Source organism: Lonchura striata, chromosome 1 (genome assembly GCF_046129695.1).
Source record: "Lonchura striata isolate bLonStr1 chromosome 1, bLonStr1.mat, whole genome shotgun sequence".
In the NCBI taxonomy this organism is placed as follows: domain Eukaryota; kingdom Metazoa; phylum Chordata; class Aves; order Passeriformes; family Estrildidae; genus Lonchura; species Lonchura striata.
This window is the reverse complement of record NC_134603.1, coordinates 134,476,437-134,490,992: the sequence shown is the minus strand read 5'-3', so window position 1 is coordinate 134,490,992 and position 14,556 is coordinate 134,476,437. Positions and strand designations below refer to the sequence as shown.

The 14,556-nt window shown below is 42.4% G+C and overlaps 1 protein-coding gene across 2 annotated transcripts in view; it reads left to right on the top strand.

Moving 5' to 3' along the window:
- Positions 1–6,600: 6,600 nt before the first annotated feature.
- Positions 6,601–14,556, top strand: part of CDK14 (cyclin dependent kinase 14) — a 472,565-nt gene continuing 464,609 nt past the window's right edge. Inside the window, exons 1-2 of one of the 2 annotated variants that reach the window (XM_077788157.1) lie at positions 6,601–6,747; positions 12,613–12,644. In XM_077788157.1, coding sequence (XP_077644283.1) covers positions 6,657–6,747; positions 12,613–12,644 — 123 coding nt within the window. In that variant the 5' untranslated portion in view covers positions 6,601–6,656. The remainder of the gene's footprint in view (positions 6,748–12,612; positions 12,645–14,556) is intronic. The other variant, XM_077788154.1, reaches the window with a different exon arrangement.

Here is a 14,556-nt window from a genome sequence, read left to right as displayed (position 1 = left end):
GTGACACTTAATTTGTGCAGTGCTTTTTTACCAGAGTGATAGGAACTAAATAAAACTGTAAGATACAGGTTCTGAAACCTTCCCCTCAGCAGTCTGCCATGTGGGCTGGACTGTTTTTAACTGCCTTAGGTGATGATTTTGGGATAGAACTGAGCAGAAAGAACAAGCAACATTTTCCGGCATGCCTGAAGTCCATCTAGATTTTTGTGTTAAGAGGGCAGATCTCCATTTTGACAAAGAAGCCTTTCATGTACAAAACTTGCAAATATTTTGTATTATTTTTGAGGGAGAGTTTCTCTCTCCACAGAGAGATAGCATTCCATTATTCTCTGGTCTACAGATTCAAGCAGTCCAAAAGGGTACAGAGAAGTATTAGTAAATGGAGTTCAGCTGCTTCTATAGCATGAGTCTCTAATAGTCATTGCAAATTATTTTACTAGTTAAGAAATGGGGAAAAATCCAAAAGCATAGCAAGAAAAAGTTGTGATATCATAGAAATAAAGTAGGGTTAATATGTCAAGCTTGTTTCCAAGAGATACCAGTATATGGATTTTTAATTTTGCACATAATGCTTATATATTCACATCTAGAATCAACATAGGCTTTGTGTGCCTATGTGTTTTCAAAATCATGGGTGACCTAGAAGAGGATCTTCACCCATGAGACATTTCCCCAGGCTGTGTATGCCAGTTATCATATTTTCTGAGTCCAAATCAGTTGGGCTTTTTATGTGTAGAGGCACTGACCTCTGAGTTGCACAAATAATGCTACAGTGCTGATGAGATTTTGCTGTGAAGAAAACTTGTGCTGTCACAGTAAACACCCTTTATTCAATGTTTGTGAGAAAATGACATGATACACACATGCTCTTTTAGTGCATCTAAGTGGATCAACCTCAGCCCTGCTGCTGTTTCATTTTGCATCGTTTTCATCATGAGTATTTGCTGAATATTTAGGTGACTTCAAAACATTCATATCTAAAATCACAGTGGCTGGGGCCATTGTATATTAAATCCCATTTTCCCTTTTACTAGACTTTTATCAATATAGCATAAGAAAATGAGCTCACTAAAAGGTGTTTCCACTTATTTCACAGGAACAACATCCAGTATCAATACTATGTTGCTAGGTAGCCAGGTGATTTTAAGCTGGAAAGCACATCAGCCCATTTCTGCAAACCTAACATACCTACACTTGCCCAGCAGAATCTCTGAGATGACACCATTTATACAGAAGCATATATTGTAAAAGATTTAAGTTCATCATAATAATGCTACTTTGTTAGTTGAAGTATGCAGGCTTCTGATACATTGTCATTCATGGTTGGTTTTTTTTTGTTTTTTTTTTTTTTGTTTTTTTTTTCCTGCACACTGTATCCTCAGTGGGATTTTCCTACATCTGTGTGTACCAGATCTGGCTGGGATGGAGTTAATTCTCTTCATGGCAGTTTGCACGATGCTGTCTTTTGGATTTGTGACCAAAGCAATGCTGCTATATAGACTCTATTTATTTATCTTTGTACAGCATCAAGGCTGCCTCTGTTTCTCCTGCTACCCAACCACTGAATAGATCAGGGGTGCACAAGAAGTGGGGAGGGGATACAAGCAGATACAACCCAAACTGTCCAAAGCAATATTCCATGCCATATAACAACATGTTCAGCAATGCAGTGGAGAGGAGTGCAGTTTAGGCAGGCCAGTTGTCTTTTGCCTCAGGAACAGGCTGGGCATCACTCTGTGTGGTGGAGGTGGGAAGGGATTGCCTTTGCATCACTTATATTTTGTTTTCTTTCTTATTCCACTTTTTGCTCATAAGATTATAAACTCATGAGTTTTCTTGTGTTTACTCTTACTTTTCTGTTCTGTGGATGTGCAGTGCTTAGCTGCCTACAGGGGTTAACCCACAACTTTGTGTGATGGCCAAGCCAAAAAGAGTCCATACCTTCCTGGGAAATTAACTGCTCACAAACACCACAAGGAAACTGCCTAACACAGACAGGAATTACAAGCATCAAGGTTAAAGATGTGTTTCACTTGCAGCTATTTAACCCCTGATGTGATGGTGTAAAGTAAGAATGAAACAGAAAACAAGTGACCCCGTGTGTTAATACACGAAATAAAGTGACCACGAGGGGGTACTAGAGGTGTAAAACCATGGATGGCTCTGCAGCTCACCTCGAATCAGCAGCTGGATATAAGGCAGCAGGAAAAACACTTTCTTCCAGTTGTGCCTTTGGAACCATGCGTGTGAACCTTAACTCATCCCTTCTTACCCCACAGAGCAGGCTTTGGAAATAGCAGCCAGGATGGAGAGGCAGTACCTGGGCCTGTGTGCCCTCCATTAATCAGCAGGGATGCATGGAATATCAACAAGGGGAAAATTTCCACAAGTGCATAAAAACTGGGATTTAATGGCAATCCCCAACAAGGCAACATAAGATACATCAGCTCTGAGAACTTTTTGTGGGAACAAGTTATGATGTGGATGCAGATTACACGTGTACTGTTCTGCTATCCCGAAGTTTAATTTTTGTCACTAATGCATTTTGCTAGCAGAGCTTAAAGGTCACGTCCCTAAGGATACGACACCATTTGTGTTAGCAGAGCCTGGCTTTCTTTTCAGATAATAGTCATCTTGGACTGAGTATTATTAGAGGACAAGTGAAAGTGAGCTTGGGGGAGGGGGGAAGAGGAGGGGGTGCGTTATGTGACTGTACATCCATCTTCATCACTGGAGGGTCACGAAAGGATTGCTGTGTGTTAACAAGCAACACAGCTCCGAGCACTCAGGTCCCAGATGCTGCAGCAGAGAGATCTTTTCAAGGTGAGCAGACTGGCCTAATGCAGAATGTCTCCAGCCAAGATTTATGAAAATCTGCTTTATACTGGCAGCAGAAGGCCTGACATGACACTGCTCTCCCCAGAGAAGTTACACTGACTGTTTCATCTCCCTAGAGAGCTTTACTGCTTTCCTCCAACAGACCACTTCATGCAAGGTCTTACTCTGCCCACATAACACTCCAAATCAACAGCATTAACTACCTCTTCCACAAACACACACGGCTTGTTTATGTGCTCCTAAGGTTTCTGAAATTCAAACACCAGGAATGTAACTTAAGTACACTTACAGCCTTTCAAGAGCCCCTAAGAAGTGTTACAGTCGGGAGTGGGGGGACATATGACAAACACTGGGGATTTAGAGAGAGCTCAGACCACATAAAACTACCCCGTAAAATCAGCAGTAAGTGCCCTGAGATCTGGAGAGGGCACAGATCTGTGTTACACCCCGAGCCACCATCTGCGCTACGCATCACGGATTTATTTTTCTGTCGTTTCCTCTTACCCTGCAAGTAATGAATAGGGCAGCCGTGGCTGCTCCCTCTGCAGCAAGGAGACTGCTGGCACACCCTGTGCTCCAGGCCCATGACCACACTGCTTTTAGCTCCAAACAATATGTTCTTTTACACAATAATGAGCAAACTGCCAGCCCTGCTCTCTCCCCTTTTTCAGAAATAACCCACACCTCAAAGTGAAACACTGAAATGATGAGGCTGCTGGCTTGCATGATACACTGAGGTGAATGTTTCCCTGTTGTCCAACTTGCAAGTGATATCTTGGCAATTATTTTCCCTGCACTTGATAATACTTACATTTGCAGAGTGAATCAGCATGACTCAGTGTCAGCAGCAGAGGCCAGGATTTGTAGCGAATCCTTACCAAAGCCAGGGAAGGAGATGCTTGGGTCATAAAGTAACTGCAAGCAGTTTTTGTTTAGGGTGTTTCTTTGGAGAGTTGATGTAAGAAAAGGTGCTGTAAATAATGTGCCTGGCTTTTTATAAAACAGATGTCCCATTAAATGCAAACATGCTTTAACTTGGTAGAGGCTTGTGGAAGAAGGCAGCAAACAACAAAATCATTTTGCATGTTTTTCACACTAATTTTTTATGCCTCACATTGAAAGACTTAAAACAGAGCCAAAATCCTGTCCCTACAAGGAAGCAAAACATCATCATCAGAGTAGCTGCTATCTCTGTGGTTTCCTAATTGCATGTTTCTGCTTTACTGGTTTCCTGAGATGGGCGATGGAAATACAGAGATGAGAAATAACAACCACCAGCTTATGAGCTTGATCAAAGCTACAAAAGTGATGCCACATTCCTGAATTCAATGAATTTTCAATACTACTGCCCTTGGAAACAGAAGAGGTTTGGGCTGGGGAGAGAACAAAGAAGGACTTTCACAGAAATATTTCTGCCAAATAAAGACCACGGTGGGAAGAATGACACAAATTGCAGGGTGCAGCTGGAGAATCTGTGCACAGCTGGAAGCTTGTCCTTCTTCTGGTGGAAAAAATCTGTGTAACATCTCTGCATCCTGAGGTTGTACAATTTTCAGAAGAGAAGACCTGGGTTTCTCTCACTTGGCACCACACTGGTGTCTAATTTAGGTAAAATCTTCATTTATTTAAAAGACCCTGACATATGCCCGTAGATCATTCCCAAGCAGCTGCAAAGCCAGATGCTTCTCAGAAATTTTGGGTTGCTTGTTTTTCTGTGAAAGAAAGACTGCAGTAGCCTGGCAGAGATTTGTCCTTCACAAGTGATGAAATGATAGCTTACTTAGAAATAGGGAGGAAAAAAGGGAATATTTTTCCAAATTCACTAGGTGCTAGGATCTAGGCTAATTCACTAGGTAAGACAGTATCTACCAATTAAGCATGGTTAATTACAGGTTACTAAGAAGCTCTCAGAAACGATATCCCTAATTGCTGAAAGCAAGTCACAGACTGAATTATAGCACTGTTGGTACAAGTCTCAGCCAAACAACAAAGCTACCCTGGAGTGAATGGTGCATACAGAAAATGCAAAGGGCTCAGATGTGAAACTCAGTTTCACCTTCTGGATCAGAATATTTTATTTATGATGATGGCATTTTCCTCTTCACTAAGAAGAGGGGTAGTAATGTCAGATTCAGACAAAGATCAAGTCATCAGCCATTATCAAGTACTTAAATGTAATTTTCCTGAAATTATTTAGTTAAACATCTTTAAACCCTTGCGTTCTCCCTCCCTTTTTGCTCCTAGTGCCTTTGTCTGTTTCTTCTTAATTTTTATTTCTCCTCCTTTTCCCTGTACTGTTCTCTGCAAGGTTCCAGTTTCCACTGTTTCTCAATTTCCTTCCATAACACAACATAGACAACATTGAAAATGCCATTTTAGCTCCTGTTTCCAAGATGCTAGCAGGGTCAAGAGGATTCACACTTCCGAAAACCTTTTTATCAAACTGTCGGTACATTCAGGTGTTATGCATAAGACATTTTACCAGCACTACTGTACTGCTATACGGCAGGACAAGTTCCCATTATCTTGTACGCCACAAGAGATACATGCTTATTCTACATATAGTACATTAAAGCAGAGAATTGCAATAGATTTCCACCTCAAGATGCTGTATACTCTCCATCCCTACTGCATTATAATAGAAAAGCTCAATCCCAACCCCAGAGCACAGAGTTGCAGATGGCTTGAACCCAATTCACCTAAACACTTGCCTAGAAAAATGTGCTCCTGAAACTGAGCTTAGACACCATCTAATCCTAGTAAATTGTGTTCGGTGGCCTCATTAAAACCCAAGTTCATTTTAACCAGATAACATGCATTAAAATACCAACTTGAGCCACAAAGACCTGGGCTTTAAAATCTTACCTAACATATTGTTCTTGAAAAGTACCTACTTGATACTTTAGACTAGACATGACCATCCATTTTTATGTGTCAGACTGATTTATATTTCAGTAATGTTGCTTCGATTGAGTTAACGAGCCCAAAAGCTCCCAACACTCATTAAGTTGCAGTCTAAGGCACTTGAAGGCATATTTATCTGGCTGTGCCTGGAGATGCGCGCGGAGAGGACCCCAAGTTCCAGCCCGCCGGGCCGGGTGCTGTCGGCGGACGAGGCGCCCCTTCCCCGCGCCCCACCGCAGCAGCGGGGGCAGCGCCGCACCCCCGCCGCTCTGGGGGCCGGTGCCTCTTTCCGCCGCCGACCCCCGGCCAGCCCCGGCCCCCCGGTACCGCAGCGCGTCCGCAGAGACGCGGAGCGGCAGCGGGGCGCGGGCAGCCCCGGGCGGGCTCGGTGTGTCCGCTGCGCCCCGCCCGGAGCGCTCCCGACGGGAACCGCCGCACCGCTCCCGCGCCCGGGACAGCGCATCCCTCGGCCCGGCCCGGCGCTCCCCGCCTGCCCCCCCACGCCCCCGCCGCCGCCGCCCTTCCTCCCCGGGGCTCCCCGGCCCGCCCAGGCTCCTCCTCCTCCTTTCTCTCAGCGCACCCTCCCTCCCTTCCTCACGCCCTCCCTCCCTCCCGCCGCCGGCGCCCGCAGCCCCCGGCCGGACTTTGCTTTCGCTCCTCCATCTGCCCTCGGCGCTGCCGTGGCCCCCGCCCTGCCCGCCACGTCCGGCCGTGCCGGGCAGCCGGGCCAGGGCGGCGCGGGGCTATGAGCCGGGCGGCCGCGGTGTAGGGCTCCCGGCGGGCGGGGCCGGGGCCGTCCCGCGGCGCCCGGGGCTCCTGGGGGCGCGGGGACAGCCCCGGGCCGGAGCGGCCGCGCCTGCCCCGCAGCCAGGGCGGCGGGCCGGCGGCTGGCGGGAGCGCGGGGCCGCCCCGCGATGTGTGACATGATCGACTCGCAGTCCGCCGAGAAAATCAGCAGGATGAAAAAGTTGCGGAGAACTTTATCGGAGAGCTTCGGCCGAATAGGTGAGTCCCGGGCCCGCGCCCCACGGCTCTGCCCGGCCCCCGGGGGTCCCGGCAGGGAGGGGACGGGGGGCGGTGGGCTCAGCCCTGCCGGGCTGGAAACACCCGCCACGGCGCCGTCCCCGAAAAACGTTTCTTGGGAAGAAAGCTCGGGAAATAAAACTCCGGTAGCCCCAGCGGTGCTGCATGGGTCTGTGATGGAGTTAGCCCAAAATCGGCTGGGAAGAACAAACTGTAAATGAGAGTTGGCTCTCGTGCCCCTTCTGTTAAAGAGAAACCTCAACGGAAAGCAGTCGGTTATTCTCATTTTGTTGCAGGTCTGCTAATTTATTTTTGGTACGGGCTGCAGGTTGTTTTTAGTCGAGGTGTGAGATGCTGAAGTAGGTAATAGCGGCCCAGACAAAAGAAGTCTGTCTGTCATGTACTGTGAAGCCTTGTCGCTCTGTCACTGACATAAAGCATCCTGAGGTAGCGTCATCTGAATGCCACTGCCAAGCGTGCTACATCCCGGTGCCACCACACCGTGTTTGGTTTTGACACCAGTTTATTTCGCAGTTGAATTTGTTATTAAGAACAATGCCAAAGAGTTCTGGTCTGCTTGGGCTGATGTTTCTCTTAGTCTTTGGCACATTATGTTGCTTAATTTACTGTTTAAAGCATTAGTTCCCACTGACATCATCAACGCGCAGCTGAGCAGGGAGAGAAGGTACCTCAGAGGAGGTGTGAAGTATCCCCGAGCTGGTGGGATGGAGCGGCGGGAGGAGGTGCTGTGGCACACGAGAGCGGATGCAGCACCCCTGTGCTCGCACACCTTCTGTGTGGGTCCTTCCACGGTCCTTACCCTGCACTGTCCATTTGGGAGGGCTTCCCTTACAGCCGGTCTGGGTCAGCCTGCAGAGCTGCTTTGTCCCAGTGAGAGGGTGTGAAGTGCCTGTGCCGCAGCCAGGAGCTGTGGCCTCTGGTTCTCCCCCAGAAACCCTACCTAGGATCCGTGCCGGCACTCTTGGGCATTTTAATTTTTCACCTGCTGTGTATGCATTCAAGCACTGCAAGCTTTTAAGAGGATGATTGTCTTTGAAATCAGGTATTTTTATTGTTCTACTCCAGGATGAAAATGACTGACAAAAGCTGATTCTTACTTGTACACCAGAGAGTTTCAAGGGGAAATGCAAAGTTACAGCTGTAAAGCAAATATCAATCACTGCTAAAAATCTCTCTGTCCCCGTATGAAAACAGCCTTCACCTATCATCAGTCTTAAACCTGTAAAATGCATTTAACTTTCTTTGATTAGAAGGAAAATAAGCAGTCAGGTGTTTGGTCTGTTAAATGTCTCTGTGCGTGTATAAACACAGAGAGACACTCTTCCACAGAACTCTGAAAGGGATTTACTAATGGTGGAAGTCATTAACAAAGAAAATGTTTTGAATGAGGATGCTGCTTTGTTGTAACAGTGACAGTCCTGTTAATGCCTTTTAGGGATCAAGGCCCCTCTGGCTGGTAATTTCTGCATGTTTTATTTGGCTCGGTTGGGTGATCATCTCTTCTTGTCATTTTGCACAAATTAAACAAGCTTTTAGTTTCCTTGGGAGCTCTGCCCTGGTTTTAGATACAGGGATATTTATGTCTAAAAGCTCCTTCAGTTCTGTGTGTATATGCACAGAAGTGTAGGAGTGTGGTCTGGTATGCAGTTGGTTTGTTTGTTTGCTGGTGGTTGTTTTGTGATTAAAACACAGCTGCTGACAGCAAGTTTGTAGATGCTCAAATATATTGATCATCATTCTGGTAACTGCACTTCTAATTTATCTGTGTGAGGTTTGAAGATAGTCCACTCTCTGATACCAGAGGCACAGATAAGCCCAAGCAAATAAATTCTAAACTTGCATACCAGGAAATCCTTGGTTAAAACATGTGCTGTACTTAACTCTTATATTGATGTGAAGGAGAGAAAACAAAAACCTCACTGGAAAAAGACTTTCTGGATATTTGACATTTGGATTTTAGATCTCTCTTTGTAGGTGCTGGTTGCTTGGTATGGTTAGCAAAATGCAAATTAAATATGCATTTAATTTGTAACTTTTTCAATCATCTGTTCAGTTGTGATTTGTGTAAATAATAAATTCCTGACAGTGGTAAAGGCCAGGTTGGATGGGGCTTTGAGCAACTTGGTCTAGTGGAAGTTGTCCCTGCCCATAACAGGGGAGCTGGGATTATCTTGAAGGTCTCCTCCAACCCAAACCATTCTGTGATCCTGTAAAAGAGTGATGATGTATTAACTTCTTCTGTTCTGCTTCCATGTCTGTGTTTTTGCAGGTTTAAGTACAGAACATAGTATCATGAGCATAGTCATATAAATGATGTGAGAGTACTGTGGTGTTTGAATCAAATAATTAGTGAGTTAAACCTTCATGTGTTGCAGTAGGAAAGATCTGATGACCATTCTTGAAATGATAAAGCACTGTTACACCTTCCCCCAGTGTTGGCAGTATTCTGTCATCCAAATGCAATTCTTCCAAACTTTAGTACCACATTCAGATACGCAAGTTTATGTTAGACTCTTGGATAAGAGTGATGGAGATGTATCCTGACTGTCATTGGCAGTGAGCTTTTTTTTGTTAGAGCCTGCAGGTTAACACACAATAAACTGCATTTCAGACCCACTTCTCCCCACCAAGTAATCCTCAATTTGAGAAGCTGTAGCTGCAATTAATTTATTATTTTTTTCAGTGCACTTAAGTATGTTAGGTAACGTTTGTAACTATTTCCCCACCATCTGTAGATAGTGTAGTTGTTCCTCGGGCACAGCAGAGGCCCAAAGGGTACCAACAGCAGCCTCAGGAAGACTTGACCCTTTTTCTTAACTGTGAACTGATGCTTTGCATCCACCAGCTTTCCTGGAACAGGGTGATGAAGATTTGGCTCATCAAACAAAACTGGGCTTGGTCCTGTAGTTCTTAGAGTACCTAATACTTAAAATGTTTATTTTGCTGAGTTGAAATTGTGATGTGTGAAATTGCCCACTCAGTGAGCCTTTTTCTGAGCATTCACTTTGTTCCATTATGTGCAAATCTGGCAGAGGATGATACAGTGCTGTGGTGTGCTGGGGGGAATGTGTGTGGTCTGTGGTGCTACAGGGTGTCTCTTTGCTGCAGAAATTGCATGCTTCCAGTTCTAGAGAAATTAACTATCTTTGTGGCTTAGGTACCCTTTCTCCTGGCAGAAATTTTCTGGTGTTTCAAGGTGTCTCTCTCTTAAAAGTTATCTTATAATAAATAACTTATATTGCTAAGAATCTGAAACAATAGACATAATTATTTTCATTCGTAAGTTTCTGCCAGCCTATTCATTTTTATATGAACATCCATATTAGTTTAAAAAATTTGGTTTCCTTGCTTAGAGGCTGTGTTGACCGTACAAGTGAACACATCACAGCTATATGTTAAGCAGCTTCTAGAGATTCAGTTGACTCACTGTTTAATTTAGCATTTAAACCTTTATTAGGTTTGGTTCTTAGTTTTGCCCTTTGATAATTATGTAATTAAATTATTAGTGAATAATTTAATAAAAGCAATGGTCATCTCTTAATCATGTGAAGAGTTCTTAGCTATCCATTTGTTGAAGCTCATATAGTACCAGAATCACATTTGACATCACTTCAGCTCATGCCATTTAACATCTGTTTTCTTAGGAGTTTCTTTAGTCAAAAACTAACACCAGGTTACAAAGAAAGGAAGGAGGAAAGGAAGAAAGAAAGAGAGAAAACATTGCTGAGATTTATCACAGTGTGCTGAAAGCAACTGGCCTTTCTGAGCATCCCTGGGCTTTGTTACTAGCTCCTCACTGATACAAAGGTTATCTCCACTAATCTCCTCTGATATACATCCACATAGCTTACATACCTGAGATAATGAGAAGTTCATTTGTAAACAGTTATTTTTTTCTTAAGTTCAGCAGAACTTTTTTTTTAACAGTTTAAAAAGGAAAAGATTGCATCAAGGTGAAAGAGGTATTTTTAATATAGTTTGTTCTATAAAATATGCTGCTTTGGTGTCTTCTTTGAGAGATGCTATGTAGTGAATTGGTTGAGACTGATATTATTATTAAACAGAATCTCTTTAAATGGATGGCCAGAATTGTCATACTCTTTTTGTGATTCTTAAAAGCCCTCTTTTTAGTCAAAGGTAGAACCTAAGACAAGCCAAATATATGCAATGGACCACAGATTCCCATTTCTTCTTGTTCTGTTATGTTGTGAATTTCGTATAGCTATCTGTTTGGCTATTCCTGTAGTGTCCTGGTCATGTGAAAATCTTCTGTTTTGGTAAAGAGCTTGTCAGCACAGCTTAAGGTGTGCAATTTACTAATTTATAGCTTGTATGTCACTGTGACCTGAATGGTAATTGGGAAGATTAGAAGCATGTTCTGAAAAAGTGTTCCACAGATTGGGGGTTCCCTGCCCATGGTGGAGATTCTGGAGGTGCAGCACCATTTGCACACGTGCTCCTGCCTTTGTACCGCCTCTGATACAGCTTCTACACTTTTGCCATTGCTTTTGTTTTTTTTTTTGTTTATTGTGTGGTTTTTGTTTGTTTTTATTTTGCTTTTTTGTTTTGTTTGCCTTTTTTTTTGTTTTGTTTTGGGGGTTTTCAGGGTTTCTTTTTTTGCTATGTTTTGGTGGTTTTTTTTTTCTGGTTGTTCTTGTTTTTGAACGTGGTAACAGTTGCTTCTGAAGACAAGATTTGGAAGATGTTTAGAAATTACTAGTGATTTGAAGGCAGAAGGAGCATCTGAAAGAGAAAAGAACAACTGGAGTCAAGATCCTCAACCATGCTAGGTGCTTAAATATTTATCTCCTGCAGAAATATGCAGGAGTGTAAGAAACATTATAGTGCTTAAATGATGAGGAGGGACCCTTCTGTTGCAGCACTGCACGAGCAGCATGGTTGTTCAGATGACCTCCTTCAAACGGAAGACCTTTGTGGTTTAAACTGAAAAGAACCAGTGCCATCACCAATGCAATGGTTCATCTAATTTTAGCTCTTCAAGGGAGGGAAACAGAGAGCACCTTCAGGTCATGGCGTGCAGTGCATGGAGTGCAGTACTTCGGGGTCTGCTTGAGAAAAAGAACCAGGCTCGTACCTTTGGACTGGCACAGTTCAGTGCAGATTTGGAGAAATTAATTTTCTTCATATTTCAGCAAAGAAGTCCAGTATGCTAAAGGAAAGCTTTCCATCAGCTTAATCTTTGCTACAACTGCAGAACTATTCCTGTCTTCATTTTCTTACCAGTTCACATATTTTCTGCACTTTTTTCTCTCATGTTTGTTGATTAATTACTTGTTAACAGTGTAAGAAAGAGCTCTTTTCTGCTTTAGTGCAAGTCATACTAAAAATTGCAAAAAAAAAAAAAAAAAAGGAAAAAGGCATGTTACAATGCATACTATTTCATAAAGAGTTAGTACTTGAAAAACTGAATACATAGTTAGCTATTTGTTATACTTTTCCTTTTTGAAATTCAGTCAAGCTCTCCATAAAGGGTTTTCACACTCACTAGATATTAAAATAAAAACCCAAACCCACCCTTACAAACTCTTATTTTCTTTAACCTGAGAGGATTTTTTCATAAATATGTAAATTTACTTTCTTAGAAACTCACTGTGCTGCTCTACATTCCATTTACAGATTCAGATTTTGAGTATAAAATTGTTATTCATGCCAGCTTGTTCTTTCCTATTATAACAGGAAAATGATGCCCTGTTTTTTTGTGGTGTTTTTCTTTTCTTTTTATTTTTTTTTTTTTATTTTCCAGTGGTTTGTGTTCATTGAAATGCAGTATAGATAATAATTTCTTTTTTTCTTTTTATTTTAAAGCCTTGAAGAAGGAAGATAGCAGCTTTGATGAGGTAGGTTAAATGTCTTTGTACTTTACATAGTCCAAGTATGCCTTTAGTATTTCTCAGTGATGCTATAAGAAACCCACAGATATTAGTGTTATGATGTGCATGTGAATTAATACATGCCTATTGCTCAAACATATATTAATTTTCTGAATAACTACCAGAACAATGTGTTAGTAAAAGGGTCTGCATGGAACACTTAAGGTTTAGGGTTTTTTTTATGTAATACAACTGGATGTCTTAAGAAAAGTGGCCATTTAAAACTGTTCAATGCTGAGAAATGTTGAATGCAGGGAAAATACTTGATAGAACTTTGCTTGTGATAATTCCTGTAACTGTAGGCCTGTACTGTAACATGCAGGAAAAAAACATCACTCCTGAGAGAATACTTTATGTAAAGTGCTGCTGCACTGGCTTCTTGCTGAATATATCAACTGAGAGAGATGCTTATTATTAAATTAAAAAGAAACCCAACCCAAGAGCACAAAACCAGCATCTAGTCTATTGGTAAAGCTGATACTTGATTATTCAGTCTAATCAGTTTGGGGCCTTGACCTATCTGTGATGTGATTTGCAAGTTAACTTCTAAAGTATGCTGCTCATGATTTGTGCTTGAGGGTTCCAGGTCAGTGCAAGTAATGCCACAGAGCAAGTTGATGCAGGAAGAGGTGTAGGCCTTGGTGTGATGACGTATTGTCATGTTGTAGTCAATGCTTGCCTTGTACTTCCCTCTGCCACCATAGCTGGAAGCAAATGGAAGTATTTTCATGTGTTGATGTTACACTTCTGGCATTTCTTCTTCATTGCCTGCTGTAAGTTTAAATTCTTGGCTGAATAGAGTGAGATAGCTGTTGTGTAATGCCAGATTCTAGAATAAATAAATGATGATGTAATGTCCTGGATTCTGGATCAAATTAGACTCTATCTCTTTCTAAACAGATCACACTGATGCTCAAATATAGCAGTAACAATTTAAATGTTTCGTGATTTTCTGACATGCGTTGCAAAAGCTGTAACTCACCTTGACCCCTCTCAGGTCTGCAGTGAAAGTCATGGGGTCAGGCTCTCTTTTCAGGAACTCTGTTTTATCATGAAGTGGTCCTGACTATTTGGTCCTGACTATTTCTCTTGTAACACTCATAGAACTTGATTCCACCCTAAAAGTTATACCTGTATGAATACGTGAAGATACATGCTTAGTAAACTCTGAATCCTTGCTTTACAAATCTGTTCAGTATTTTCTTCTGAAGGCTGCAGTGGTATACCTGTGCTATAACCTACTCAGTAAGTAGTAATACCTCATATTAAATTTTACTCAGAATTTAAAAGGATCTATTAAAAAGCACTGTCATACAAAGATGGAAGTTCTGTCCCATTCCCTTCCCCAGGATTGTTTATCTGCAGGTTGTATTTATTTTCTTTAAACCTAGTTTTCTGCTTTAACAGGAGACAACTTGAGCAAATTTTTATTTAAATTCAAGGGGCTTGGGGGAGAAATAATCTTTCAAATATGTTTTTAATGGAATCTGACAGATTGTTGCAATAAGCTACTGCAGAGGCAGTAAGGGACACCTAGTGGGAAGGGTACACAAAAGAATTTTCTTCCATTTCCTGTAAATATGGAAGAGCTTGATGTGACATTTGCATCAACTAGTTCCATAGTTTTAGTTGTCATTGAAGAAAGAAAAGTGTGTTGAGATTTTATGTTGTCCTTATTATCTCTTCAAATTCTACACAGTTCTTGGTGATTTTCTAGCCTAAAGTGTGAATCAGAGAATGAGCTGTACCAGGTATCACTTAATTCCTTTCTTTTCAAACATTCTTCAAATCAGAAGATGAAACAGCCATTGGTCACATTAATGTACTTGATTTAATAACACCTACTTCTAAGGAAGACAGCATCTGTGAGCAGAGGAGT